Below are 26,287 nucleotides of genomic sequence, written 5' to 3'. Positions count from 1 at the left end.
ATTCCACCACCTCCCTAGGTAACGCATTCCAGTGCTTCAGCACCCTCCTAGTGAAATAGCGTTTCCTAATATCCAACCTAGACCTCCCCCACTGCAACTTGAGATATTTGCCCCTTGATCTGTCATCTGCCACCACTCCTCTTCCTTCAGAGAAAGAGAGAATGTGTGTGGGAAGGGTGGGGGAGGGTTAGGAGAATAAACACCTGGAAGAAGAAATAAGAGATTTATTTCCAAACAGGGACTTGTCACTTGCTGCTTCAGTGATTGCTAAAATGTAGCGACGTCACCTACCTGGGTAAGTGGAAAATAAACATTAATGAGAGACTGAGACTAGTTCACTTTGTTTCCTTCTTTGGACTTGTTGCCACTTAGCCGGTAATGGCCTGTGGCATTTGCATGTCTCCGCTCTTTTGGTTGATGCCTGGCCCAGCTGTGGGACTCCTTCTGCTGCTGGAGCAACCCAGCTCAGGGGTGCTGGAACAGGGAGCGAGGGAGTGCAGGTCACTTTTAAAAAGGCGGGGGGGGGGGGGGGCTTTTTTAAACTTTGCCTCTCCCCCCAACAGAAGTTGGTCCAATAAAAGATATATTAGCTCACCCACCTTCCTGAGTGGTGGATATAATAGGCCAGGAGGGATCACGTTAGCTCTCTGAAAGGAGAAAGTCACCTAGAACTCACACATTCCTGTCTGAAACAAGGAATGATTGAAATCACAATTGTTGGAGTCCTCAGTATGAAATTTACTGTGCAAATATTGATGGTTGTTCAGGGATGGCCTCTTGAAAAGAGGCGATGGGTCTCTTGTCACTTACCCTGAGCTACAGCATAGCCGTCTCCCTTCTACCCTGCAGAGAGAAGGCAAATTTCAGTGAATGCAGCTCCCAAGGCAGGAACCGACTCTGATCTGTGTCTGCACCTTAGAAACTGGCCCCCTGGCCCAGCACAGACCCCTGGCGCTCAGTAATGGACTCAAGGTCCGAGGCGCTCATGATCGGCAGGAGGGAAAGACACAATGAGACAGAGTTTCCAAAGAACTCAGCCCACTGGGTGCTCTTTGGAAAATCTAGCCTCATATAAACTGTAACCTGCACCCAGTTTCTGGGTCTCTCTCTCCAGCAGCTCCCATGGGGGGTCATTAGCTCAGCACCACAGTGGGGCAGTTACACCGGACTGACACTGGTTCCTGTACTGCTGTTGTCCTTAGGCGGGTGTTCAGGTCCCAGCAAGTCCAGGGAGTTCCCACATTCCAATTCTTTACCCGGGCGTTTCTTTTTCCAGATGACTACTCCGATTATAACACCAATCAGGAAAACTGCAGTGATAACGCCAGCCAAAACGGGAAACAGATTGTTATTTGGTTCTGAAATGGAATGGAGAGAATGATCAATGGGGAAAAATCCCCTCCCCCCACTGAACCCCCCTTCCATCCCACTGCAGGGATCCGTCAGTCAGCTCCCCAGGTTAGGGCTAAGTCCTGCAACCCTCCACCCCTTCCAGTGAGCTCCACGCAGCCACCATACACCTACCATGCATTGCACCCCACCATACAAAGTCCTGGACACAGCCTCTACCCCTTCAAATCATAATACATATGTAGCACTTAAACTAGAAGACTTTTATAACATTAACCAATCCTCATAAACCTCTGTGTGGGGGAGGATGGATGTCAGTATCGTCCCTAAATTGGAGGGGGAAAGCGAGTCAGTGCAAGAGCCAAGGACAGAACCCAGGAGTCCTGGTTCCCAGCCCTTAACCCCTCCCTTGACCACGCTGATTTTCATGACTAATGGAACAATCCCATTGTGTGATTCTGGTGACAATCTGGAAACTGACCTCAAAGCTCTGGATTTCCCTGCCAAGAATGGAGTTACAGACACAATGCGTGTTTTTAGAGGAGGCAGGAATTGAACAGGAGAAGACAGAGATATTTTAATACTGTTCTTGGTTTATATAAGCCCGTTAAACCCCGAGTTCTCTATACACATTCGGTTTCACTAATCAGCTTCTCCTGTTGTCAGAAAGAGGCACGTAATAAAACAGCAAAAAGAAAAATATTTCTAAGAGAATAAGGAAATGTGGTTTATGACACAAAAATTGGCAGGGGATGTGGTAACAAAATTATGATGTGAAACCATCTGCTGACAAGAGTCCCGGTGCAGGCTGCCCTCTCAGAAATTGTTTTCACTTCCAAATGCTGCATTTTTCCACATCCCAATTAACCAGGCAAAAAGATGGCTGGAAGGCAGCTCCATGGGTAAAAAATTCTTCCAAGACTTTCTTGTGCTAGGGAACTAGCAGACTCTCCCTCCTGATGCAGGGCTCTTATCTGCCTCCTCGCTCCATTCCAAGGCCATACCCTCCCTTCCAGCATCACTGCACAGAGAAACAAGCTGCTCCCAAAACTAAACCTCTCTCTCTGGCCACATGGGTAAGGATGAAGGGCCCCCAGAGCCGTGTTTCTGAGAACCTGCTGAAGTTGAGAACAGGCTGGAAGCTGAAGCAAGACGAATTTTGACTGCAAGTAAGGGGCAGATTTGAGCTCCCCTTGGGATGTGGTAAATTCTCCATCCCTTAGAGACTTTACATCTGGAATGGACATCTCTTTCTGAAGGATCAGTTCTAGTTTGCCCACAGGCTACCAGCTTGGTCCCTGGTGTGATTCCCTGCCCTGGCCTATGCAGGAGCTCAGGCTGCTCTCTTCCAGCATTAATGCCTCATGACTAATCTTCTCCCTTCGGAGACACTGTATTGCTGAGATGTATCCAACAGCCCCAGAGGCAGAAAACTGGAGAGCAGACATGAGCCCCAAGCACTGTGGGTCCCAACTCTAGCACAAGAACTTGACTGCAGAGGGACAGGGCCAAAGGGGACAGGGCCTCACAGACCCTGAGGAAATTCCAGCTTCAGCCTAGAAATCCGAATGAGAATTTTTCAGGGTTTGAGTTTAATGGATTCCCCCTCTCCCACTAGAAAAACAAATGCCTTACCCCAGGAGACAGAGAGTGGCTCAACCAGGCTTTCATGCTCTACATGGCATGAATAATGGGCTTTGATCTTGGGATCAATCTCCATTGTCACCCAGGTCTGGTACGTCCCGTCCCCACTGGGTAGGATGCCTTCAGAGTAGGTCTCTTGCTGTCTGCTCTCCCCATTTTTCAGCCAGGTCACGGTGATGTCCCAGGGGTAGAATCCACTGACCTTACAGGAGAGGGTGGTGAGGCCGTCATGAGATGACCTGTCACTCACTCTAGCTGTTGGGCGCACTGGGAAAAAAGAAGAAATTGAAGTTAGTTGTTTCCAAGCTCTAATCCAGGCAGCCTTTGCTGGAGCTTTGCAGCATGAAATTCTCAGACCCCATCAGGGGGAGAGGATGAGAGTCCATGAGATGGAAGCCCTCTGATGAGGAAGAACCACCATGTTAGAGGATTTCTGTGCCCAATTCACAGCATCAGCAACGTAGAACCCCGAATCCAGGTCCCTGACCAGATTCTATGAGTGTGGAAACTAGAAGCCTCTGCTCCCAGCCACGGTGACACAAGTACCTAAAAGGCTTCATTAAGCTCCAGACACAGATGTCACAGATGTCAATCCTTAATCACACACTAGGTTTGTGCTCATTTCCTATCTGTCCCTGGATTTGAAAGAGAGAAGAATGTGGCCAGGAAGCAAAAAATGAAGTAGATAAACTGACCAATTAGAGATGGAAAGGATCATTAAACAAAAAAATGACACATGGTTGTAAACTGCCCCTCAAACTCACTAATATTAATTAGCTAATTTCTTGTAGGTTGTTACCAAAACTATGTATCCAATATTAGGGATTTCAAAAGGATTTAAACATGTTGAACAATCAGTTTCCCAGCCCCTTGGCACCGAAATACACATTACATGGCTGTGTGTGGCTTTTTCTTCCTGACATTTGTAAAGATCATAGAATCATAGAATATCAGGGTTGGAAGGGACCTCAGGAGGTCATCTAGTCCAACCCCCTGCTCAAAGCAGGACCAACCCCAACTAAATCATCCCAGCCAGGGCTTTGTCAAGCCTGACCTTAAAAACCTCTAAGGAAGGAGATTCCACCACCTCCCTAGGCAACACATTCCAGTGTTTCACCACCCTCCCTAGTGAAGAAGTTTTTCCTAATATCCAACCTAAACCTCCCCCACTGCAACTTGAGACCATTACTCCTTGTCCTGTCCTCTTCTACCACCGAGAATAGTCTAGAACCATCCTCTCTGGAACCACCTCTCAGGTAGTTGAAAGCAGCTATCAGATCCCCTCTCATTCTTCTCTTCTGCAGATTAAACAATCCCAGTTGCCCAGATGGCAAAGGACAAGCTAATGTTCTGCTGAGGTTTGTGAGAGAAATAAACAACTAGTATAATGTTGCAAAGAACTGGGTACAAATTTCAAGTAACCTTGAAGAGCAAGTGCAAACTGTTTGGGAACAGAAAGATTAGGCTGTGTAATGGTGCTAAATAATTTGGGGAATTTGTGTCCATGGTAACAGATAAGGTACAAAGAAAAGGAATACTTATGGCACCTTAGAGACTAACAAATTTATTAGAGCATAAGCTTTTGTGAGCTACAGCTCAGTGCTCTAACACGCACAGGCAGATTGCCTTCATTACTGCTGTGACACACCAGGGGAAGAGGTAGAATCTGTGCTGCAGATTTGGGCTCATTTGGTCAAGTGGCTCTGCAGATGCAGCTTCTCTATAGTGAGCTGCTTTTAACATTTTCAATTTCTTATCTTTTTTTCCAGCAGAGCTGGGGGGAAGGGATTGTTTCCCTGCCCATCTCTGATGCAAGGTTTGCTGAACTGCACCCTTCCCCCCTGCTCCATTTTGGAACAGGGGCTGGGGAATGGAGATGTAACCTGTAGTGACCTCTTGGGTGGGGCTTGTCCCCCATCTTACCTTTCCTCTGCAGAGTCTCCTTCCCGTACTCTAGAGCACTCCTTAGCCAGGGAATATATTTCTCCTCCAGGTACCGTTTCCACTGCTGGTTGTCAAGTACTTCAACATCCCATCTCCTCTTGGTGATCTCAGCCCCAATATCTGCTGCTACCCAAGTCATGGTCTCCTTATCCAAGGTAAGAAAGTCTCGTCCGTCATATGAATCCTGGTAAAACCCCTGAATGACGTTGTCTTCCCAGAGATCACAGCCGCTTATCACCTGGATAATGTGAAACCCTAAAACACAGCTGAGGGTCAGCAGCAGCCTCTCTCTGAAAATCTCACCAAGACACCACTGCAGGTAGCCCAGTGGTTCTTCTCCTTGATACTGGACCCTCCCTCCCCTGAGAAATGGGGTTTCCCCTTGTAAGCAGCGTCAGGATGAGCTCCACCCTAACATCTGGTGGTGAGGTGTGGCAAGTTGTGGAAAAGAACTTCAGGGGCCGATCTCATTTGCATAGGCACACCCACCCCACCTAGAATGAGGCCATAGCTGCCCAAATGGTCACTTTGGCTGCTGTGGGATCCCCAGTGTCTCTGTTATTGGGGCAGGAAGAATAAATTGTTATTACCCTGATTATGGGAACTGTGCTGGGAACTGTACGTGGCCTTTTGTTATGATGGAGGGACTCGCCATCAACTAAGTGGCACTCGCTTAGGCAAGGGTCATGGGTTCCAAAACTGTGTGAATGGAGAGAGGTTGGGGATAGGTATTAATACTTGGTGGCATGGGCCCCTTGGTGAGGGCCTTACATGCTGATTGCACTTCCTCCTCTCTCCACTGTGGACTGTCAGAGCTAATTTTGATTCCATTAGAAGTCTGGTTATAGGCTGCTGAGCTCACTTTGGGCTGACAGTGCACCAGCACTGGGGCTCCCCTACTATAAGCTGAATTCACCTAAGAGCTGAAATCACTGAGCGTTGTGTTAAGTCGCGGGGGAGCCTGAAGAGATATTGTGGAGCAGTTTGCGGACGGCTGGAGCGCCTTGTGGACAGGCTGGTGGAGCCGTTCATGGGGCGGCGGGAGCTGCTGCTGGGACGTGGAGCGGAGCAGTTTGTGGGGCGGCTGGCGGAGCGGAGCGAAGGCCTATGGAGCTATGGGGCGGTCAGCTTCAGATCACGTAAGGTGCCTCTTACCCCCGTCCCATCTCCACCCAGGTTGGGAGGTAAAGCTCCGCAGATAAACTTTCGAACTCTGGGGCTGCCCTGACCAGGGACAGAGACCTTTGGGTCGTTGGACTTTTGGGACTTTGGGTGATTTGGGGTTGCTGGACTCAAGAACCCAAGGGAAAGGACACGCCCCAATTTGCTTGGGCGGGTTTTTGCTCATGGGTTGTGTTCTGAATCCTGTTGGGGGTGTTTCCCCAACATAATGCCACATTGTTTCTCTCTGTTATTAAAAGGCTTTTGCTACACTCAGACTATGTGCTTGCGAGAGGGGACGTATTGCCTCTTGGAGGTGCCCAGCGGGGGTGGTATATATTTGTCCCGGGTCACTGGGTGGGGGCTCGAGCCGGTTTGCATTGTGTTATTGGAATGGATCCCCTAGATACTGAACCCGGCCCTTGTTGCTGCCAACTCTGACGGGCAGAAGGGTTACACCCTTATGCTGTTGGGTCCTACACCCTCCCAACTGCTTTCAGAAAGGAACCCAAACCTGCAGGGGGCCCCCTCTCCATCTGTTGGGTCTTTGTACACTAAAGACCCCCCACTGCAGAGAGCTCACAACCTTCAAGGAGTACCTCACTGCTGCTTGTTCTTGTGTGTTCCCTGCAGGGGGTGCAGGGTGGCACAACCCCCAAGAGACTACTCCGGATATTACAGGGGTCTATCCCCTCCAGCTCTCTTCTGCTCTCTGAGGGTCCCCCCAGTTCTGGTAGCCAAGGTCATTCTGGAGAAGAGAGGGAGTGCAGGGTGTCTGTACCCCCTCTCTCCTGGTGTGGTTGTATTAATTTTGCAGGTCCTCAGGGTCACTTGGTCCCCCACCTCCTCCATTCACATTAACCCCATGTCCCCGTGAGGAGGGGGTACAGGAAGTCTGTCCCCGACACTAACCTCTGCTCTGGTTTCATGACCTCACAGAATCCCCAGGGTCCCTCTGTTTCCCTGCCCCCTCTTCCCCGTCCTCCCAACTCAATCTAGGAATGGCAAAGCACCAACTTCGGATGCGCTTGGCCTCTTTTTCACATGGCCACTGCCCCAGGTGATTCCCTGTAAGGATCAGGCCATTGACGGCCTTTAGTTCATCTGGCCACCATTTTCCTACAGCCAGACGAATCTTCACAACAACGGCCCCCATCTCGCACACCACCAAGAGCAGACTCAGTTAATACAGCCACCCCTGGGCTGACAGGAGACAGGGAGGGAGACTGGGGGGTGGGAGGTGAGGATGGGGACAGGAAGGAGAACTTAGGGGAGAGGGAGGGAGGCTGTGGTGAACAGAGATCACTGTGGGGATCACGAGGAAGACTGAAACGTGTGAGGAACGGATCAGAGCCCTCGCTTGGCAAACAGGGCAGAATGTGGGGGCACAAAAATAACCCAAACAGGGTCCCAAATATTTTCACTCCTCCCCCACCCTGCATTAGGTACATTGAGGTAAATGCCTAGATTTTCAGCAATCACTAGTGATTTTGGGTGCCCAACTGAGACCTTTTAAAGGGGCCTGATCAGAAACTGGGAGCACCCGGCCTCTGAATATCAGACACCCAAAAATCACTAATCACTTCTGGAAAAACGTCGGCCAAGGGATTAAAATACCATTTGGTGTCACAGACACAGGTGAGAGCCAAGCCCACTGAGCTGCGTCCCTGAACCATGCCCCAGGCTTGGACAAAACCCAGTTACTAACCTTCCTGTGACGGCTGTTCTCAGAGCTGTGCTGCACACGTCCATTCCACGCTAGGTGTGCGGGCCCCGCCCACAGTCCCCGGGAATTTTCCCTCCGTGATACCCCTCAGGCCGGCTCTAGCGCCCCCTGGTACGATGCGCTCATGTCGCAGGGCGAGGGGACCGGTTGACCCCCCCGCACCTTCTCAGTTCCTTCTTGCCAGCAACTCCAACAGAGGGGTAGGAGGGTGGCTCGGGGAATGGACGTGTGCAACACGTCCCAAAGAAGAACAGTTACAGAAAGGTTAGTAACCATTTTTTCTTCTTCAACTGCTTGCACGTGTCCATTCCACCCTCAATGGACACGTGGATTACAACACTGCCCAACCAAACCCAGTGCATCTCTAACTTGCTGGGTGATGGCATCGTTGGAAGAAAAAGTATGTACTGATGCCCAGGTGGCTGCTCTGCAAATGTCCTGGATCGGGCCCGGGCCATGAACACCACTGAGGAAGCTCGTGCTCTCACAGAACGGGCCGTCAGGAAGGCAGGTGGTGGGATACCTGCCTCCTCGTACCACATGCGACTGCACAATGTGATCCAGGATGAAATTCTCTGAGCTGAAATGGGTGGGGCTTTCATCCTATCAGCTACTGCCACAAAGAGTTGTGTATATTTACAGATCAACTTTCTATATAGTCCTTTCTATACAGAATACTAGGAGGTCCTGCCTAACATCCAGAGTATGGAGATGTCATTCCTCCCTATTCTTGTGCGGCTTCAGGAAGAAAATGGGTAGGAAAATAGCCTGATTACTGTGAACTGAGAGACTGCCTTTGGGAGGAACATGGGGTGGGAGCGACGTTGTACCTTGTCGTTAAAGAACACTGTATATGAAGGTTTTGACATAAGAGGTCTAATCTCGGAGACCCTCCTGACTGAGGTAATTGCTACCAGAAAGGCGACCTTCCAGGAAAGGTACAAGAGGGCACAATGCTAGCGGCTCAAAGGGAGGCCTCATGAGCTTTGACAGGACCAGGTTTAAGTCCCTCAGGGGGATGGGTTCCTGGATTTGCAGGTATAGCCTGTGATGGGTTGGGTCTTGGGACTGTCACCTGATGTGCTAAAATTACCTCTGAGTCAGTTTTCCCTGCCAGCCTGGGACCCCCAGATCCCTGTTCTGCTTGAGCCAGACAAGCTAGCCTGCTCAACACAGACCCAAGGCCCGGGCCACATCTCCAAAGCTGCAGACTTAACAGCTTAGCAAGTTACACGTGTCCAGCACCGAGACACCCAGCTCCCAATGGGATCCAAACCCCAAATAAATCGTTTTACTGTGTATAAAGCTTATATAGGGTGAATTAATAAATTGTTCGTCCTCTATAGCACAGATAGAGAGATATGCACAGCTGTCGTCCCCCCCCCCCCCCGGCATTAATCACTTAGTCTGGGTTTATTAATAAACAAAAGTGATTTTATTAAGTATAAAGAGTAGGATTTAAGTGGTTTCAAGTAATAACAGACAGAACAAGGTAAGTTACTGAGTAAAATAAATAAAAATACGCAAAGCTAACTTAATACACTGAGGATCTAGTTACAGGTAATATCTCACCCTCAAAGATGTTCCAATAAGCATACTTCACAGACTGGATTCTTTCCTAGCTTGGGTCCAATCCTTTCCCCTGGTACAGTCCTTGTTAGTTCCAGCTTACATCTCAGGTGATAGACAGCGGTGTTCTCCTGACCGGCAACCTCTCAAGCCAGCTCAAGACCAAAATGGAGGGGCTTCCAGGGCCTTTTATATCTCTCTCTTTTTTGGGCGGAAACCTCTTTGTTCTTCTGTGCAAAGTCACAGCAGCAAGATGGAGTTTGTAGCTACATGGGCAAGTCACATGTTCATGAACAATTCAGCTTTCTTGCAGGCCAACGCCATTGTTTACCTGTGAGCTCAGCAGATGTGGATTGCCGTCTCCCCAAAGTCCATTGTTAGTTAAATGTTTGCTGATGGGCCACTCATCAGCACACACAGAGAAATACAACTTTATATCTTATTTCCCTAAATTCAGACATAAAAATGATACATGCCAGCAAATGGAAAAAACAGATTCAGCAGATTACAACCTTTGTAAAGATATGTTGCATGGCATATTTAGCATAAAGCATATTCTAGTTATGTCATATTCACATTCACAAGCATATTTTCATGAAGCATATGGAGTGCAACGTCACATAATCTTTCAAAGCCCTTGCGGAAGTAAATGGACATTTTGCATGAAAAAACTGATCGATCACCCAGCAGGGGGTGGAACGCTGAGATCGCTGCTAGACGTATCGTAATAGATGAAATCGCTAGACCTTCCTGTTTCAGGTGAAGCAGATACTCCAGAACAGTCTGGACTCGTGGAAAGATGACTCAGCGGCTGAGAGGCAGGGGTGCTGGATCAGCAGGGCCAAGGGCCCATGGCCCTACCAATTTAGCAGTGGGCAAGAGCCGGGGGGGGGAGCCTCAGGGGAAGAGGTGGAGCGGGGTGGTGCCTCGGGGGAAGAAGCAGAAACCATTGCGCTCCCCACACTTGTAGCAAGGTTCCAGTGCCCCTAGCTGTGATGACCAAACAGAGAATCGCTTCCATTTGGGGAGGTAAAGTAGCTCTGCGAGAGGGTTTCCTACTGCCTAGCAAGACCTGCTCCAAACAGGCCCGTTCCACAGGATTTCAGCATGGAGTTTCCACACTGTCAGGCAGACGGAGCATTTGGCTGTGATCTTGTGAGATCGGGTACAGAAAGAGGGAGCAGGTAGTGGGGCGGCTGCCCCACTCCAACAGGGAGAGGGTTAAAAACAGCCTTGAAGTGTCCTGGGGAGAGAAAACACCCATCCCTGCATCTTCTGGGGGGGAGGAAGCAGCCTGCACCAGCATGGGACCTTCCTCCTCTCCTTCTGCACCAACTGGATCCAGCCTAGCAGCGGACGAAAACCCCAGGGGTTCCAAAAAGGCCACTGTATCTGCATGGGCCATTGCCCACTGGGCCAGGTGCTCAGAGGATCCCCCACCCTGGGATCCACCATTGCGTAGGGCTGACTGGTGGGGTACTGGTACTAGGTCCCTCAGCTGAGTGCAAGATTCAAACGCCAACTTGGATGATGAGTCATCTTGTGGGGACGAGGGGGGTGTGGTACCCGTCGGCTCCCCGGGATGGTGCTCAGGATCCAGGGATCGGGCCGAGATGGGGAAGCTGCTTTGACATAAGCAGAGAGCAAGGGCCTGGTACCAGACGGGAGCTCGGGCCAACACGCTCCCTTCTGCCTCCCCCACTGCTGGCACCAACTGCTGCACTGCCAGCCAGTCCCTGGCCACCGCAAACCCCTCCGGGGTGGCCGGCACCGCGACCCTGCTGCTGCCTCGCGGTCCCTCTGGTGCCGGCGGCTGGTCGGGCACTGGACGCCACAGAGCCTGTGGACAGGGCGGAGTCGACGGTACCGCCTGCGGAGCAGGGGCAGAGGACTGGCCAGACGCAGGTCGCACTCCCCTGCACTGAACCGGTGGCAGAGCTGAGAGTGATCCGCAAGAGGAGTCTCAGCCACACACTTTAGACAAAAAGAAAAGGAGGACTTGTGACACCTTGGAGACTAACCAATTTGTTTGAGCATGAGCTTTCGTGAGCTACAGCTCACTTCATCGGATGCATACCGTGGAAAATACAGTGAGGAGATTTATATACACACAGAACATGAAAAAATGGGTGTTTATCATGCACACTGTAAGGAGAGTGATCACTTAAGATGAGCTATTACCAGCAGGAGAGCTGGCGGGGGGGGGAGAAAACCTTTTGTAGTGATAATCAAGGTGGGCCATTTCCAGCCGTTTACAAGAACAGTAGGAGGGGAAATAAACATGGGGAAATAGTTTTACTTTGTGTAATGACACATCCACTCCCAGTCTCTATTCAAGCCTAAGTTAATTGTATCCAATTTGCAAATTAATTCCAATTCAGCAGTCTCTCGTTGGAGTCTGTTTCTGAAGTCTTTTTGTTGAAGAATAGCCACTTTTAGGTCAGACATCGAGTGACCAGAGAGATTGAAGTTTTTCTCCAACTGGTTTATGAATGTTATAATTCTTGACATCTGATTTGTGTCCATTTATTCTTTTACGTAGAGACTGTCCAGTTTGACCAATGTATATGGCAGAGGGGCATTGCTGGCACATGATGGCATAGATCACATTGGTAGATGTGCAAGTGAACGAGCCTCTGATAGTGTGGCTGGTGTGATTAGGCCCTCTGACGGTGTCCCCTGAATAGATATGTGGACAGAGTTGGCAACGGGCTTTGCTGCAAGGACAGGTTCCTGGATTAGTGGTTCTGGTGTGTGGTGTGTGGTTGCTGGTGAGTATTTGCTTCAGGTTGGGGGGCTGTCTGTAAGCAAGGACTGGCCTGTCTCCCAAGATTTGTGAGAGTGATGGTCGTCCTTCAGGATAGGTTGTAGATCTTTGATAATACGTTGGAGAGGTTTTAGTTGGGGGCTGAAGGTGATGGCTAGTGGCGTTCTGTTATTTTCTTTCTTGGGCCTGTCCTGCAGTAGGTGACTTCTGGGTATTCTTCTGGCTCTGTCAATCTGTTTCTTCACTTCAGCAGGTGGGTATTGTAGTTGTAAGAATGCTTGATAGAGATCTTGTAGGTGTTTGTCTCTGTCTGAGGGGTTGGAGCAAATGCAGTTGTATCGTAGAGCTTGGCTGTAGACAATGGATCGTGTGGTGTGGTCTGGATGAAAGCTGGAGGCATGTAGGTAGGAATAGTGGTCAGTATGTTTCCGGTATAGGGTGGTGTTTATGTGACCATCACTTATTAGCACCATAGTGTCCAGGAAGTGGATCTCTTGTGTGGACTGGTCCAGGCTGAGGTTGATGGTGGGATGGAAATTGTTGAAATCATGGTGGAATTCCTCAAGGGCTTCTTTTCCATGGGTCCAGATGATGAAGATGTCATCAATGTAGCGCAAGTAGAGTAGGGGCATTAGGGGACGAGAGCTGAGGAAGCGTTGTTCTAAGTCAGCCATACAAATGTTGGCATACTGTGGGGCCATGCGGGTACCCATAGCAGTGCCGCTGATCTGAAGGTATACATTGTCCCCAAATGTGAACTAGTTATGGGTGAGGACAAAGTCACAAAGTTCAGCCACCAGGTTTGTCATGACATTATCGGGGACGGTGTTCCTGATGGCCTGTAGTCCATCTTTGTGTGGAAAGTGCTGGTCGCGTAGGGCCTGAGGAGGGAGTCTACATAGCCAGACAATCCTGCTGTCAGGGTGCCAATGCCTGAGGTGATGGGGCATCCAGGATTTCTAGGTTTATGGATCTTGGGTAGCGGATAGAATACCCCTGGTCGGAGTTCTAGGGGTGTGTCTGTGCGGATTTGCTCTTGTGCTTTTTCAGGGAGTTTCTTGAGCAGATGGTGTAGTTTCTTTTGGTAACCCTCAGTGGGATCAGAGGGTAATGGCTTGTGGAAAGTGGTGTTGGAGAGCTGCCGAGCAGCCTCTTGTTCATATTCCTACCGATTCATGATGACGACAGTATCTCCTTTACAAGCTTTTTGATTATGATGTCAGAGTTGTTTCTGAGGCTGTGGATGGTGGTGTATTCTTCAGGGCTGATGTTATGGGGCAGGTGATGCTGCTTTTCCACAATTTCAGCCTGTGCACATCAGTGGAAGCACTCTATTTCAGTGTGGGAATGTCCCACAACAGCATTTCTAATGGGAAGCTGGCTGCAGAACAATTAAACTGCAGAGAGCTCCTATGGAGGCGGGGGGAATTCAGTCTCTGTATTCTGTCAGTGTAACTAGAGTGTCAAGGTTCCTTCCCCACGCTGAACTCTAAGGTACAGATGTGGGGACCTGCATGAAAGACCCCCTAAGCTTATTTTTACCAACTTAGGCTAAAAACTTCCCCAAGGTACAAACTTTGCCTTTTCCTTTAACTGTATGCTGCCACCACCAAGCGTGTTAAAAAAAGAACAGGAAAAGGGCCCACTTCAAGATGTCTTCCCCCAAAATATTCCCCCAATCCCTACACCCCCTTTCCTGGGAAAGGCTTGATAAAAATCCTCACCAACTTGTACAGATGAACACAGACCAAACCCTTGGATCTTAAGAACAATGAAAAATCAATCAGATTCTTAAAAGAAGAATTTTAATTAAAAAAGGTAAAAGAATCCCCTCTGTAAAATCAGGATGGTAAATACCTTACAGGGTAATCAGATTCAAAACATAGAGAATCCCTCTAGGCAAACCCTTAAGTTACAAAAAGACACAAAAACAGGAATATACATTCCCTCCAGCACAGCTTATTTACCAGCCATTAAACAAAAGGAAATCTAACACATATCTAGCTAGATTATTTACTAACTTAACAGGAGTTGTAAGACTGCATTCCTGATCTGTTCCTGGCAAAAGCATCTACACAGACAGACAGACCCTTTGTTCCCCCCTCTCCAGCTTTGAAAGTATCTTGTCCCTTCATTGGTCATTTTGGTCAGGTGCCAGCCAGGTTATCCTAGCTTCTTAACTCTTTACAGGTGAAAGGGTTTGCCTCTGGCCAGGAGGGATTTTATAGCACTGTATAAAGAAAGATGGTTACACTTCCCTTTATATTTATGACATAGAGCAGTGGGAAATCCCATCCAGTCACTGTAGCAACTCTCTACTCCAAAGTGCTATAGGAGCTTTTTAAGTGTAAACGGCCTAAGAGCGAGACCAGATCTACCTCCAGTTGGCACCATGGATGCTCCGGCACGAAGACTACAGCAATGACAAAAGTTCAATGTTTCCATAGGTGCCAGGATTCAAACCTACATGGGAATGCCCCAAGGGGTTTCTAGTCCATCCCCTTAACCACTCAGCCACAAGTACCTGATGGACATTTGCATCACTACACTATGATTCTCTTCTCACTGAATTATCACTTCAAATTGTTTGCTCAGACCAGCCTCCCCGGCACACTCACTCCTGTGCGGGGGTGTAAGTGTGTCCATTGCTGGACAGCAGGAATTCCTGCCCATTTCCCTTCTGTCTGGAGCATAATTAGAGTGTGTTTGTGTTAATGACATTGCTGTAGATCGTTGTTCATTCCCGACCTTGACAATTCAGACAGTCCCTGTCCTCTTCAGATCTCCAGCATATCATTCCAATAGCAGGGGTTAGGGTTTCTCTGGGGCACTGACATTTGTCAGGGGGTTGGTGAGTGAACTCAGCCTTGCATTCCATCCTTGATGTTCCATGGACTAACAACAGCAGCATAAAGAAAGAGCCGAGCCGATATCTCAGTGTCAGGGCTGAAGGTGGCCACGTCCCCCATTTGACCTTTGCTATTGCAGGGGAGAAAGTGTCAAAGGGTATGTTGTAGATCCTTGATGATGTGCTGGAGAGGTTTTAGTTAGGAGCTGAAGGTGATGGCTAGTGGCGTTCTGTTATTTTCTTTGTTGGGCCTGTCCTGGAGTAGGTGACTTCTGGGTACTCTTCTGGCTCTGTCAATCTGTTTCTTCACTTCAGCAGGTGGGTATTGTAGTTGTAAAAAAACTTGATAGAGATCTTGTAGGTGTTTGTCTCTGTCTGAGGGGTTGGAGCAAATGCGGTTATATTGTAGAGCTTGGCTGTAGTCAATGGATCGTGTGGTATAGTCTGGATGAAAGCTGGAGGCATGTAGGTAGGAATAGCGGTCAGTAGGTTTCTGGTATAGGGTGGTGTTTATATGACCATCGCTTATTAGCACTGTAGTGTCCAGGAAGTGGATCTCTTGTGTGGACTGGTCCAGGCTGAGGTTGATGGTGGGATGGAAATTGTTGAAATCATGGTGGAATTCCTCAAGGGCTTCTTTTCCATGGGTCCAGATGATGAAGATGTCATCAGTGTAGCGTAAGTAGAGTAGGGGCATTAGGGGACGAGAGCTGAGGAAGCGTTGTTCTAAGTCAGCCATACAAATGTTGGCATACTGTGGGGCCATGCGGGTACCCATAGCAGTGCCGCTGATTTGAAGGTATACATTGTCCCCAAATGTGAACTAGTTATGGGTGAGGACAAAGTCACAAAGTTCAGTCACCAGGTTTGCTGTGACATTATCGGGGATACTGTTCCTGGCGGCTCGTAGTCCATCTTTGTGTGGAATGATGGTGTAGAGGGCTTCTACATCCATAGTGGCCAGGATGGTGTTTTCAGGAAGATCACCGATGGATTGTAGTTTCCTCAGGAAGTCAGTGGTGTCTCGAAGATAGCTGGGAGTGCTGGTAGCGTAGGGCCTGAGGAGGGAGTCTACATAGCCAGACAATCCGGCTGTCAGGGTGCCAATGCCTGAGGTGATGGGGCGCCCAGGATTTCCAGGTTTATGGATCTTGGGTAGCAGATAGAATACCCGAGGTCGGGGTTCTAGGAGTGTGTCTGTGCGGATTTGCGCTTGTGTTTTTTCAAGGTGTTTCTTGAGCAGACGGTGTAGTTTCTTTTGGTAACCCTCAGTGGGATCAGAGGGTAATGGCTTGTGGAAAGTGGTGTTGGAGAGCTGCCTAGCAGCCTCTCGTTCATATTCCTACCGATTCATGATGACGACAGTACCTCCTTTACAAGCTTTTTGATTATGATGTCAGAGTTGTTTCTGAGGCTGTGGATGGTGGTGTGTTCTGCACAGCTGAGGTTATGGGGCAAGTGGTGCTGCTTTTCCACAATTTCAGCCTACGCACGTCGGTGGAAACATTCTATTTCCAACTGGGACTGTCCCAGAACAACATTTCTAATGGGAAGCTGGCTGCAGAACAATTCAACTGCAGAGAGCTCCTATGGAGGTGGGGTGGGAATTCAGTCTCTGTATTCTGTCAGTGTAGCTAGAGCAGTGGGAAATCCCCTCCAGTCACTGTAGCAACTCTCTACTCCAAAGTGCTATAGGAGCTTTTTAAGTGTAGCCAGCCTAAGAGTGAGACCAGATCTACCTCCCGTTGGCACCTGGATGCTCCGGCACAAAGACTATAGCAATGAGAACAGGTCGATGTTTCCATAGGTGCCAGGATTCAAATCTACGTAGGAAAGCCCCAAGGGGTTTCTAGTCCATCCCCTTAACCACTCAGCCACAAGTACCTGATGGACATTTGTCTCACTACACTATGATTCTCTTCTCACTGAATTATCACTTCAAATTGTTTGCTCAGACCAGCCTCCCCGGCACACTCACTGCTGTGCGGGGGTGTAAGTGTGTCCATTGCTGGACAGCAGGAATTCCTGCCCATTTCCCTTCCGTCTGGAGCATGATTAGAGTGTGTTTGTGTTAATGACATTGCTGCAGATCGTTGTTCATTCCCGACCTTGACAATTCAGACAGTCCCTGTCCTCTTCAGATCTCCAGCATATCATTCCAATAGCAGGGGTTAGGGTTTCTCTGGGGCACTGACATTTGTCAGGGGGTTGGTGAGTGAACTCAGCCTTGCATTCCATCCTTGATGTTCCATGGACTAACAACAGCAGCATAAAGAAAGAGCCGAGCCGATATCTCAGTGTTAGGGCTGAAGGTGGCCACGTCCCCCATTTGACCTTTGCTATTGCAGGGGAGAAAGTGTCAAAGGGTATGTTGTAGATCCTTGATGATGTGCTGGAGAGGTTTTAGTTGGGGGCTGAAGGTGACAGCTAGTGGCGTTCTGTTATTTTCTTTGTTGGGCCTGGAGTAGGTGACTTCTGGGTACTCTTCTGGCTCTGTCAATCTGTTTCTTCACTTCAGCAGGTGGGTATTGTAGTTGTAAAAAAACTTGATAGAGATCCTGTAGGTGTTTGTCTCTGTCTGAGGGGTTGGAGCAAATGCGGTTATATTGTAGAGCTTGGCTGTAGTCAATGGATCGTGTGGTATAGTCTGGACAGCAGGAATTCCTGCCCATTTCCCTTCCGTCTGGAGCATGATTAGAGTGTGTTTGTGTTAATGACATTGCTGCAGATCGTTGTTCATTCCCGACCTTGACAATTCAGACAGTCCCTTTCCCCTTCAGATCTCCAGCATATCATTCCAATAGCAGGGGTCAGGGTTTCTCTGGGGCACTGACATTTGTCAGGGGGTTGGTGAGTGAACTCAGCCTTGCATTCCATCCTTGATGTTCCATGGACTAACAACAGCAGCATAAAGAAAGAGCCGAGCCGATATCTCAGTGTTAGGGCTGAAGGTGGCCACGTCCCTATTGCAGGGGAGAAAGTGTCAAAGGAATTGAATGCCCTGGCTCAGACAAGAGACACAGGGAGGTTTTGCTGTTCATGGATCATCCGTGCAAAGGAAATTGTGTCTCTGTGTGAAATTGAGGAGGGAAATGAAACGTCCCCATGGTAGGACAATGCCCGAAGGCATGTGGGTGAAGGCCTCAGGCTGAGAAATGATTTACCCGGGGTCTGTATTGATGTATTGCCCTGATTAAAAACTATGGCTAAAAGGCAGCCATTGTTGTTCCTACTTGCACCTACGTAGGGACACCCCCGTGGGTGTCAACTCCATTGCGTTAACCAGGGGCGGGCGATTATTTTCATCAAGAAGGTCTAGTCAAGGTCTGGGCTCCAGAGAAAAGAATGCACGAATGATAATAAGATGTGTATAAAAAGATGTTGCAGTCACAATGGGCATAACGATGATGATTGTGTTGTGTTTATTCCTTAGATCTGCTGCCACTGCCTTTCCCTTTAGACTTGTAGTTTCCCAAGGGTAAAAGTAACCATCTGTTGAGATACAAGGGCGTCTCTGTGTTCATTCCTGTGAGCTACACAGGGGTTTGATGTTGCTGCTTTCAATCCTCTGGCTCTGCCGGGAGAAGGAGCAATTCAGGCCATCACTGAGCTGAGGGAGGGAGTTGATTTTCTGACAGGGAGGGACGCCTCCTCCTAAAGGTGCTTGGCAGGCAGCCCTCCTTCTCAGGTCCGTCCCGACAACACCCAGTTGAAAAGGGACCCTCCCCAGCCCTCCTCAGCGCGGTGACAATGAGCGAGTGAGTGAGCGTGGGGGAGAGGGAGCGACGGAGGGGAGGGAGATGGCGTGAGCGGGCCGGGACCTCGGTGAAGGGCGGCACAAGGGTGTTCAGTTTTGTAGGGTGTGGAAGTTGGCAACCCTAGATCGAGGGGCAACAACTCCAACCTCCACAAAGGCTGGGCAGGGGCAGGACATCAGCTTGGAGGGGAGGGGTGGGTGGGGCAGTGACATCACCAAGGCCTTTTGCAGGAACTCAGCCCATTGGGCAAAGGTGGTGGGGAGGGGGTGACCTCACAGAGAGACCCCGACATCAGCCGGGCAGGGCCGAGGTGCAGGGCCAGGGCAGTCTCTGAGACCCCCCCGGCTTTGCTGCCGCACGTCTCCTTCTCCAGGTCTCCCCTCGAGGACGGGGAGAGAATTAGGATTCACGTCTGTGAACATGAGGAGGAGCCTCTGTGGAGGAGGAGCCTTTCCCACCACTGGTTGTGCCAGAAAACGAACGTCCCTTGGACAAGGTCAGAGGCTCTGAGAGGTTTGGAACCTGTTGGGTCTGATCCACCTGCTGCAGGCAGAATTCTCGGCACATTCTGATTTTACAGAGGTGATTATTTTATCTTTTCTTTAATTAAAATTCTTCTTTTAAGACCCTGATTGATTTTTCATTGTTCTTAAGATCCAAGAACCTTGATGGGGGGATGCCCTGCCAGGTAGGTGCAGAAGAGAAAACCCCCAGATTGAGGGTGGCAGAGGGGATAACACTGACCTGGAACACGGGGACCCTGGTTCAATCCTTCCTCCCTTGCAGACAGTGGGGGGTGATGCTGGCAGCACCAGCTCATGCTCAGGCCTCCCTGAGCCACAGATCGAGCACAAAGGCAGGCTTGCCTAGGTAGCAACAGAGCAGAGTGCCCAAGGGGAGTGTCTGGGACTCCCTCTTCAGGCTGTTACCCGTGCCTGGGGAGTTGGCTCTTGGTGGGTGAAATCAAAATGTAGAGCTCCCACTCCCCATGGGTTTCAGAGTAGCAGCCCTGTTAGTCTGTATCCGCAAAAAGGGGTGTGTGTCCTGGTGTGTAACACTCTGCCCCGAGGTTGGTACTCATGCCCCTGAGCTACTCTAGGCAGCTGGACACAGCCCAGGTGAGTGCTGTGAGAGACGGGTCGGGCTAGGACACCTCGCCCTTGTCAGTCTCTCCCATTCGCGGGTTTGGCCAGCTCCCTGCCCAGTGAACTGGTTTTTGTGAGTTGTATTGTAAGGTGCCCGTGTCGCCCAAGCATTGTACGAGGAGTTTAGGCACCTAACTCCGCTGGGTGGATCTGTGTTGTTCCTGTGATTTTCTAGCTGTCTAAAACCATGGCCTGAGACGCTCAGCATTGCCACACCTCAGTCCCGTCCTGGGCTGCACCCTGTGTCACCAGCCAGCTCTCTGCAGGGAGGGTAGGGGATGGGTTGGTGCTGTGGGAGGAGGAGAGGGGGGTTGTTGGCAGGGGGCAATTGGGTTGGAGGGATGGGGACTGGGTCTGGGAGGGATCTGGGGGAGGGAGAGGCTATAGGGGACTTGGGTCAATGGCATGGCTGTGGCGGTTGGGTTGGGAGGTAGTGAGGGGCAGCACCATGGCCCCAGGGGGACACAGCATGGCTGTGAGGGGCTGTGGGGGGCTGTGTGGGGGGTGGCACAGCTGGGTGGGGCGGCTGCACCCTGACTTGGGGGGAGGAGGACAGTCGGGGGGGGACTGTGGAGGGGCTTGGCCACACTGGGGCCTGGGGCCTTGTGGGGAGGCAGCCGCACGGGACTGTGGGGAAGGGTAGTGGGGTGGCACCAGGCCATGGCTGTTGGTTTGTCTTGGGGCATCTCTGGTGGGGTGCACCAGCAGGGGCTGGGGGGGGGGGTCTGTCACCCACTGGGTGTAAGTTGTGGCATTGACTGATCTCGTGACATTTTGTATCTTCATTTTTATTTAAAAATACAGATCAATCCCCTCCGCCCGGGGCTTTGAAATCACTGGGCCCCTGGGCAATGGACCCCTTGGCCCCACATGCCTGCTGGAGGGCCGGGGGGTGAGGCTACAAGACATGAAATAAGAGACAGACCCCACCCCCCCGGGCCAGACCCAGGGACTCCAGCGTGGTAGGATCCCGGAGACGCCGGGTGGAGCAAGCCCGGGGCCCAGCCGGGCAGCAGGAGGGAATTGCGGTCGCTGCCTCGCCAGCCCCCCGGGCCTCGGCTGGTGCCGCTGGGGCCCCCCGAGCCCTGGCTGCGGGCGGGGGAGGGACATTCCCCCTGCCCCCCCCCCCGAGAGACTTTCCCCGTGCAGGGACCCCGGCCTGGCCCCCCTGACTGGGACCCCGAGCCTCGCCCCCAGCAGTGCCCCCCAGGGAGAGAAGGGGAGACCTGCCCCGCAGGGAGCTGCTCCCGGTGCAGCCTGTGGGGGGGCAGCAACATGTGGGGAGCAGGGAGCAGAAGCGGGGCAGGGGGCTCTGAGCCGCTCCGCCCGGCCCCGAGCTCCAGAGAGCCCCCGGCGCAGCCCCTGCTGTCCCCCCCCCCACAGCCTCCGTTCCCGGCGCCGCCGGCCCATGCTCCAGGCAGCGCGGTCAGGGGGCAGGGAGTGGGGGAGGAGGAAGGGAGATAGGATAGAGGGCACGGGAGTTCGGGGGTAGTCAGGGGTGGATAGGGGTCGGGGCGGGCAGGGAGAAGGGGTGGTTGGATGGGGCAGGGGTCCCCGGGGTCAGTGAGGAAGCAGAGGAGGGGGTGGATGGGGCAGTGGGGGGCAGTCAGGGGAGGTCAGAGGACAGGGAGAAGGGATGGTTGGATGGGGCAGGGGTCCCGGGGGTCAGGCAGGAAGGAGAGGGGGTGGGTGGGGTGGTGGGGGTCAGTTAGGGCAGGGGTCAGTTAGGGGCAGAGAGTCTGGGGGCGGTCAGGGAGAATAGGTGGTTTCATGGGGCAGGGGGCCCGGGGGGGGGCAGTCAGGAAGGAGGGGGGGTTGGATGGGGCAGCAGGGGGCAGTTAGGGGCGGGGGCATCCAGGGGTGGTCAGGGGACAGAAAGCAGGAGGGGGGTGGATGGGGCAGGAGTCCTGGGGCAGCTGTCAGGGGGCAAGAAGCAGGCGGGGGGGTCAGATGGGGGCGGGGGCCTGGCCCAGCCTTGCTGTTTGGGGAGGCACAGCCTCCCCTAACTAGCCCTCCATACAATTTCTGAAACCGGATCCGGCCCTCAAGCCAAAAGTTTGCCTGCCCCTGGCTTAGGGCCTGATTTATGCAAAGACCCATTGGGAGTGTGTGAACATTGCCCCATTTCTGAAACTGGAAACAACCCCCCGGACAGGGCTGGGAAAACAGAGCAGAGCACTGGAGCCTGAACCCCCTAGTCAGAGACTGCGATGAAATCCTCTCAGGCATTAGCCAGATAATCCTGCTGTCAGGATGCCATGTCGACTCTCTCCTCAGGGCCCTATGCGACCAGCACCCCTAGCCAATGCCTGAGATGATGGGCCGTCCAGGATTTCCAGGTTTATGGATCTTGGGTATCAGATAGCATACCGCTGGTCGGGGCTCTAGGGGTGTGTCTGTGCAGATTTGTTCTTGTGCTTTTTCAGGGAGTTTCTTGAGCAGATGGTGTCGTTTCTCTTGGTCACCCTGGGTGGGATCAGAGGGGAATGGGCTGCAGAATGTGGTGTTGGAGAGCTGCCTCTTGTTCATATTCCGACCTATTCATGATGACGACAGCACCTCCTTTGTCAGCCTTTTTGATTCTGATGTCAGACTTGTTCCTGAGGCTGTGGATGGTGTTGTGTTCTGCACGGCTGAGGTTATGGGGCAAGTGATGCTGCTTTTCTACCACTTCAGCCCATGCTCGTCGGCGGAAGCACTCTAGGCAGAAGTCCAGTCTGCTGTTTCGACCTTCAGGAGGAGTCCACCCAGAATCCTCTTTTTTGTAGTGTTGGTAGGAAGCTCTCTGTGGATTAGTGTGTTGTTCAGAGGTGTATTGGAAATATTCCTTGAGTCAGAGACGTCGAAAGTAGGATTCCAGGTCACCGCAGAACTGTATCATGTTCGTGGGGGTGGAGCTGCAGAAGGAGAGGCCACACAAGAGACCCACTTCCTGGACACTACAGTGCTAAAAAGCAATGGTCACATAAACACCACCCTATACCGGACCGCTACACTTACCTACATGCCTCCAGCTTTCATCCACACCACACCACACGATCCATTGTCCACAGCCAAACTCTACGATACAACCACATTTGCTCCAATCCCTCAGACAGAGACGAACACCTACAAGATCTCTATCAAGCATTTTTATAACTACAGTACCCACCTGCTGAAGAGAGGAAAACAGATTGACAGAGCCAGAAGAGTACCCAGAAGTCACCTACTCCAGGACAGGCCCAACAAAGAAAGTAATAGAATGCCACCAACCATCACCTTCAGCCCTCAACTAAAACCTCTCATCATCTTCTCATCATCAAGAATCTACAACCTATCCTGAAGGACGACCCATCACTCTCACAGATCTTGGGAGACAGGCCAGTCCTTGCCTACAGACAGCCCCCCAACCTGAAGCAAATACTCACCAGCAACCACACACCACACAACAGAACCACTAACCCAGAAACCTATCCTTGCAACAAAGCCCGTTGCCAACTGTGCCCACATATCTATTCAGGGGACACCATCACAGGGCCTAATCACATCAGCCACACTATCAGAGGCTCGTTCACCTGCACATGTACCAATGTGATATATGCCATCATGTGTCAGCAATGCCCCTCTGCCATCTGCATTGGCCAAACTGGACAGTCTCTACGTAAAAGAATAAATGGACACAAATCAGCATCAAGAATTATAACATTCAAAAACCAGACGGAGAACACTTCAACCTCCCTGGTCACTCAGTTTCAGACCTAAAAGTCGCAATTCTCCAACAAAAAAACTTTGTTGCCGTGGCAAACTTTGTTTGGTGGCCGTGACATCACAAGGGCCTTTTGCAGCACTCAGCTGATTGGTCAAAGGAGGTTGGGAGGCGGTGACCTCACAGAGAGTCCACGACAACGGCCAGGGAGGACAGGCTGCAGGGCAGGGGGATCTCAGAGACCCCCGGGGCTTTGCTGCAGGGAGTCTCCTTCTTGAGGTGTCTCCTTGAGGACTGAGAGAGAATTCAGGGTCTCGTATGTGAGCGCGAGGTGGAGCCTCTCTGGAGTTTTCTCCTTTCCTACTGCTCACTGAGCGAGAAGACAGACGTCCCTGTGGAGAAGGGAAGAGCCCCAGAGAGGTTTGGTCCTGAGGCAGCCTGATCCACCCGGTGCTGGCCAAATTCTAGGCACGGAAAACACAAGGTTAAGGTGGGACAATTTTCCCCCAGCTTGGCCTTTGTCCCTTAGAGTCATTGGGGTTTGTCTTTTTTGGTTTCCCTTTTCCTGCTTCCCTCCCTCCACTGGCGAGGAGGGGGCTGCTCTGTAGCCCTCATGGTGGGAGGCCTCCCAAAGAGATGGGACAGGAAGCGTGCTCTGAGAGTGATCCTCACCGGTGACCTGAGCCATCCCTGGGCCATCTGGGGAACCCTCAGCCCATCGCCAGAGTCTCCACGCTGATTGGCTGAGCAGGGGGTCTAGTGGCAGGGAGGAGATTCAGGACTTTGTTGTTCTCTTTTAAGGCCCAGCAAATAAGCCAGAACCAATCATCTGCTTGGTGAATTGTTCTCCCCCTTGCTGCTGATTGTCTCTGAGCCGTTCCTGGTTCTCGCTGGTGTTCTCCTGCTTCTGAAACACTTGCTGAAGAATCAGTGTGAATGGTTGTTGGTCTGTAGCTCATTCCAGGTCACTTTATTCTGATCTTTCAGTGTGTGAAACTCCAGACTGATGGTTAGTTTGAAAGTCAGGACACCCGGGTCCTGTTCCTAACTCTATCCCGACAGGTTGTGTGATGTAAGACAAAGCCCTTCGCCTTTCTCAGCCTTCGTTTCTCCCTCTGTCAGTTCAGGAGAACAATCCTCTCACAACTGCCTCCTGGTGAGGGAAGGCTGGGGAGCTGTGGGGACCTGTTGGAGAGTATCATTTGTAGCGTGTATCGTAGGAGGTGTCCTATCGGGTTGAGTCATTCCAGAGGATGATGTCATGCAGCAGAACCCCTTTTCCCAACCTGGCGTGACACAGCTTTGCATGTGAACTGAACCAAAGGCGCACACAGGACCAGAAGCCGGCAATTTCTCCTTTGGCCACTAGATTAGCGCAATGGTGGTTAGTCTCCCCAAAAAGAACGCCGTTCTCGTTTTGAATATTCCTTGATGTGCACCATGTTGACAGTCGCGATACATTTCAAAAAGTTGCAGGGCTTGTTTCATGGTCTACACAATGACAATCTTTCTTCCTTTTAAGACGTGATGACATTTTTGGTAAAGATCCTTGATTATTCAGGGACTTACCCAGGAAGACCCAAAGTATTTGGTACATAAGACTTGTGTGGAAGGGCACACAGTGCTAAAGTATTTTTGGCCATAGCAAGTTACTTGTCCCAAGAATGAAGTCAATCCCCCTTCAAAACAAGCCCAAAATGAGCGGTTACCAGAATTGCCCATTACTTTGGGGTACGCTCATTTATTAGGGATACTCTTCAGGGGGAGAAGATTCTGCAATTCTGTCAATGTACTGCTTGTGTTACTTGTGTTTTCCTATGGAGCGCTACTCCTTCCTTCTGCAAGTTCCCTCCTAATGGAGCTACCCTGCAGGACCTAGGTTCCCCACGGCTGGGGTCTTCCAGCCGCCAAATCTGATGAACACACACACACACACACACATCTGAGAGGACTGGGGAATCAGCACTCACAAGCAGACCCCTTATACGTCCCAGGACTCAGTCGGCTGGATTGAACAGCAATTTAAAGCTGTTACCCTCATATGTCCTTGGCCTCAGCGGGCTGGGCTAAGCAACACCTTAATCTGCCACCCTCCTCTGCCCCCAGGTTCAGCACATCCCTGTCCCCACCTTCACCCCATAACCAGTCTGCTCGTTACCCACTTGATGAGAGGTTTCAGAGTAGGAGCCATGTTAGTCTGTATCCGTAAAAGAAAAGGAGGACTTGTGGCACCTTAGAGACTAATAAATTTATTTGAGCATAAGCTTTCATGAGCTACAGCTCACTTCATCAGATGCATGCAGCATCCACTTGATGAGCAAACCCCAGAGGATCTTTGGGCACTGCAGGGATCTTTAGCTTAGGTACAAGGAGCGTTGCTGCAGAGTGCATGGAAAAGCCAAACACACCCATGATGGGGGAGAGCAATCAGCTTAACCATGAAAGTTATTTATTTCCAGGTAGTAACCTTACAAGGGCAGCCAAACAAACAAAACAGTTCCAATATTAAATCTAACTTAAATTTGATTACAACAGTTAGGGCTAGCAAATTGTAACTGATCCCATAAGGTAGGGTCAGGAGGCTATACCTAGAGAGAGCCAGAGAAAGAGACAGATGGATCTCAGCACTCCTTAAAGCTGGAATTGATCAGGGTTCCCAGGTGGGCTTGGTAGCTGAGGGACCGGAGTGC

General features: G+C 50.9%; 1 protein-coding gene across 1 annotated transcript; it reads right to left on the bottom strand.

The window, feature by feature from the left end:
- Window positions 1-648: 648 nt before the first annotated feature.
- LOC140911985 (class I histocompatibility antigen, F10 alpha chain) lies at window positions 649-7,255 on the bottom strand. The gene is made up of 4 exons (XM_078853013.1): window positions 7,113-7,255; window positions 4,918-5,300; window positions 2,986-3,261; window positions 649-1,358 (listed from the first exon to the last, which is right to left on the bottom strand). Exons 1-4 carry the CDS (start codon window positions 7,253-7,255, stop codon window positions 1,159-1,161), a joined length of 1,002 nt encoding a protein of 333 aa, XP_078709139.1. The 3' UTR covers window positions 649-1,158.
- Window positions 7,256-26,287: the final 19,032 nt, after the last annotated feature.

This window comes from Lepidochelys kempii, chromosome 5, assembly GCF_965140285.1.
Source record: "Lepidochelys kempii isolate rLepKem1 chromosome 5, rLepKem1.hap1, whole genome shotgun sequence".
Classification (NCBI taxonomy): Eukaryota; Metazoa; Chordata; order Testudines; family Cheloniidae; genus Lepidochelys; species Lepidochelys kempii.
This window is presented reverse-complemented; position numbering and strand designations above follow the sequence as displayed.

Excerpts from the sequence above, each read along its gene's own strand:
- LOC140911985 (XM_078853013.1), bottom strand. The coding sequence starts at position 7,255 with ATGGGGGCCGTTGTTGTGAAGATTCGTCTGGCTGTAGGAAAATGGTGG. Across the intron at positions 3,262-4,917 it reads GGAGACTCTGCAGAGGAAAG|TGCGCCCAACAGCTAGAGTG; the intron begins GTAAGATGGGGG and ends CTTTTTTCCCAG. Across the intron at positions 1,359-2,985 it reads GCCACTCTCTGTCTCCTGGG|AACCAAATAACAATCTGTTT; the intron begins GTAAGGCATTTG and ends ATTCCATTTCAG.